The sequence below is a fragment of the Symsagittifera roscoffensis genome, chromosome 5 (genome assembly GCF_963678635.1).
Source record: "Symsagittifera roscoffensis chromosome 5, txSymRosc1.1, whole genome shotgun sequence".
Lineage (NCBI taxonomy): Eukaryota > Metazoa > Xenacoelomorpha > Acoela > Convolutidae > Symsagittifera > Symsagittifera roscoffensis.
In genome coordinates this window covers 14,917,026-14,920,353 of record NC_087066.1, presented here as the reverse complement: position 1 = coordinate 14,920,353, position 3,328 = coordinate 14,917,026, and the positions used below count along the sequence as shown (strand labels likewise).

General features: G+C 41.7%; 1 protein-coding gene across 1 annotated transcript; it reads left to right on the top strand.

The window, feature by feature from the left end:
- Positions 1 to 399: 399 nt before the first annotated feature.
- LOC134846419 (heat shock-related 70 kDa protein 2-like) lies at positions 400 to 2,698 on the top strand. Its single transcript, XM_063863768.1, has one exon. It carries the CDS (start codon positions 650 to 652, stop codon positions 2,582 to 2,584), a length of 1,935 nt encoding a protein of 644 aa, XP_063719838.1. The 5' UTR covers positions 400 to 649; the 3' UTR covers positions 2,585 to 2,698.
- The last annotated feature ends 630 nt before the right edge of the window (positions 2,699 to 3,328 follow it).

Genomic DNA, 3,328 nt, shown 5'->3' with positions numbered 1-3,328 from the left:
AAAGACCCAACTTGTGTTCTGCTTTCGGGTGCTGAATCAGTAATTTCTTTTGAAATAGTTGATTCTTGAAACAAAAACGTTATCAATAAAAATCAAAAAAAAAATCAAGGATAAACAATAAAAATCGGATTTAAATCAATTGAGAATATACATCAGATTTTTATGCTACCCTGATATTTGATGAAAAACAAGCGACTGTGACTGCAATTCAAGCAAATAAAGTGGTATTTCCTCCCCTGAAGAATGGAATATAGCACGTTGACTAGAGCATACTTGAAGAGGCATTCTAGAATATTCTATTCAATAGAATTTTCTTAAGCCGTGCAAGCAAAATTACAGCTATTCTAGAACGTTCTCGCCAAAAGAATTAAATGCCATCCATATACATTACAATTCCAATTCAAAACTGCAAGAATTTGTTTAGAACTTTCTTTGCTAGGACATTCTAGAATTATTGGTGTTTTCAAGCATAAATACCAACGCCTAACTTCACAGGAATAATATTAATTGTAACTGAATTCTGAGTTTTGCATAATTACTGCTATAAAGAATCTGCTACCAGCGCTTTAAATTCTTGTCTTGAATTGCATTAAAACCGTTCAAAATATTGAGTAAAAAAACTTCATTGAAATTGAGAAAACCGCTAGAGATGGCAAAAACAGCACCCGCTATTGGAATTGACTTGGGAACCACCTACTCCTGTGTGGGGTTATTTCAAAATGGGAAAGTCGAGATTATTGCCAACGACATGGGGCACCGAACCACTCCTTCCTATGTTGCTTTCAACGACTCGGAACGACTGATCGGCGAGGCTGCCAAGAATCAGGCGGCGATGAACCCGAGCAACACAGTATTCGATGCCAAACGACTCATTGGTCGAAAGTTCTCCGAGGAAACTGTGCAAAGAGACATCAAACTCTGGCCTTTCAAGGTGCCAAACAACAACGAAAAGCCACAAATTGAAGTTGAGTACAAAGCCGAGATGAAACGATTCCACGCTGAGGAAATCAGCTCGATGGTGTTGATGAAAATGAAAGAAACGGCCGAGGCCTACTTGGGATCAGCTGTAAAAGACGCAGTGATTACAGTTCCCGCGTACTTCAACGATGCACAGAGAGCCGCAACCAAGGATGCCGGAGCAATTGCTGGACTGAATGTCTTGAGAATCATCAACGAACCAACAGCAGCTGCCCTGGCCTATGGCCTGGACAAGAAGGCGACTGGTGAAAAAAATGTCTTGATTTTCGACTTGGGAGGAGGAACTTTTGACGTTTCAATTCTCACAATCGAAGACGGAATATTTGAAGTAAAATCAACAGCCGGAGATACTCATTTGGGAGGCGAAGATTTCGATAACCGACTTGTGAAACATCTCATTGAGGAGTTCAAAAGGAAGCACAAGCAGGATCCCTCGCAGAACAAAAGGTCTTTGAGGAGACTGAGAACAGCAGCTGAGAATGCCAAGAGAACCCTGTCATCCAGTGCCCAAGCCACCATCGAGATCGACTCCTTGCACCAAGGAGTCGATTTCTACAGCAGCATCACCCGAGCTCGATTCGAAGACTTGTGCATCGATCTTTTCCGAAGCACCTTGGAACCAGTGACAAGAGCTCTTAAAGATGCTCAGTTGAGCAAAAGTGACATCCACGAAGTGGTGCTGGTCGGAGGTTCAACCAGGATTCCCAAGATCAGGAAACTTCTCGAAGAATTCTTCAATGGCAAACAGCTGAACTGCTCTATCAATCCAGATGAAGCAGTTGCTTATGGTGCTGCAGTTCAAGCTGCTGTTCTGACCAACGTCAAAGACGATGCAATCAATGACGTTCTTCTGGTCGACGTTGTACCTCTGTCGCTTGGAATCGAAACTGCCGGAGGAGTGATGACGAAACTGGTCGAGAGAAACACGAAAGTTCCAACCCGGGCTCAGAACACTTTCACTACTTATTCCGACAACCAGCCAGCAGTCACGATTCAGGTTTTTGAGGGAGAAAGAGCAATGACTAAGGATAACAATCTGCTGGGATCTTTCAACTTGCAAGGAATCCCGCCTGCACCTCGGGGAGTCCCGAAGATCGAGGTGTCTTTCGACGTTGATGCAAACTGCATGCTGACAGTCACTGCTAAGGATACGAGTACTGGAAAGAACGAGTCGATTAAGATCACAAACGACCAAAACCGACTGAGTCAGCAGGACATCGATCGAATGGTTGCCGATGTCGAAAAGTTCAAAGCCGAAGACGACGCTTGCCGAGCTCGAGTTTCAGCCAAGAACGCCCTCGAGAGCTACATATTCACTGTGAAATCATCAGTCGAGGACTCCGCAGTTGCTGATAAACTGGACGCCAAAGACAAATCGCTGGTTTGCGATCTCATCAAGGACACTGAGACTTGGCTGGAGCGAAATCAGTCGGCAGAGAAGGACGAGTTTGAGTATAAGATGAAAGAAGTGCAGGACAAAGTGGCTCCCGTGATGAGTAAATTGTACAGCGGAGGACAGTCAAGTGGGGGAGCTGGTCCTTCTATGGGAGGCATGAATGGAGCATCTACAGAGCAAAGTGGACCAACTATTGAAGAAGTTGACTAAAAGGTCGAAACAAATGACACAATGAACTGTGTGCTGACACTGTAAAACTTATTTAGTTGAAAATTTATGTGAGGCAGATATTAAAACTTTTAGATATCGTTTAGTTTGAATTTTTATTTATGTCAGTTTTAATTTAAAGTTTTTAGTCAACCTTACTTTTACACTCGCTGGTATAAATCTTGAATCTACAATCAAAATTGCTCAGATTGAAAACAAACTCAATCGAAATTTTCGCTGCATTGGAAAATTTCGGTCAAAATGATAGACACAGAGAAAACGGATCTTAAAACTGTTTTTCCATTGTTTTATTCTAAACTTGCATCTTGATTGCTTTCAATCAAAAACAACATGGCTAAAGCAAAAAGTCATCAAACATTTAAAAAGGCGAGCATGGAAAAAAATTGCGATTTTATGTCGAAACTTTGAAGTGCACATTTTCCAAGAAAATGTTTTCTATATGATAATAGCCTGTATGAAAGATCGAAAACAAATGATATATTTAGCCTATACTGAGGTTTAGATTAGATAACTTACTTGCAATAATTGAGTATGACATGAACTAGGATCCAGAACTTTCTGCGGCGTTCTCGGGCAGTGTTTGACTCTTTTAGAAAAAACGCACCACATGTATCATCTCTGATTCGTCGATTTTCGTTTTGCATTGTGCCGCGTTCTGCTCTCGGCCAACTCTTCTTTTAGACGGACGTCAAATTTGGTCTTCTAACTCTCAGGAAATCATATTTT

What these genes read in the sequence shown, in the direction of transcription:
- LOC134846419 (XM_063863768.1), top strand. Translation starts at nt 650, where the DNA reads ATGGCAAAAACAGCACCCGCTATTGGAATTGACTTGGGAACCACCTAC.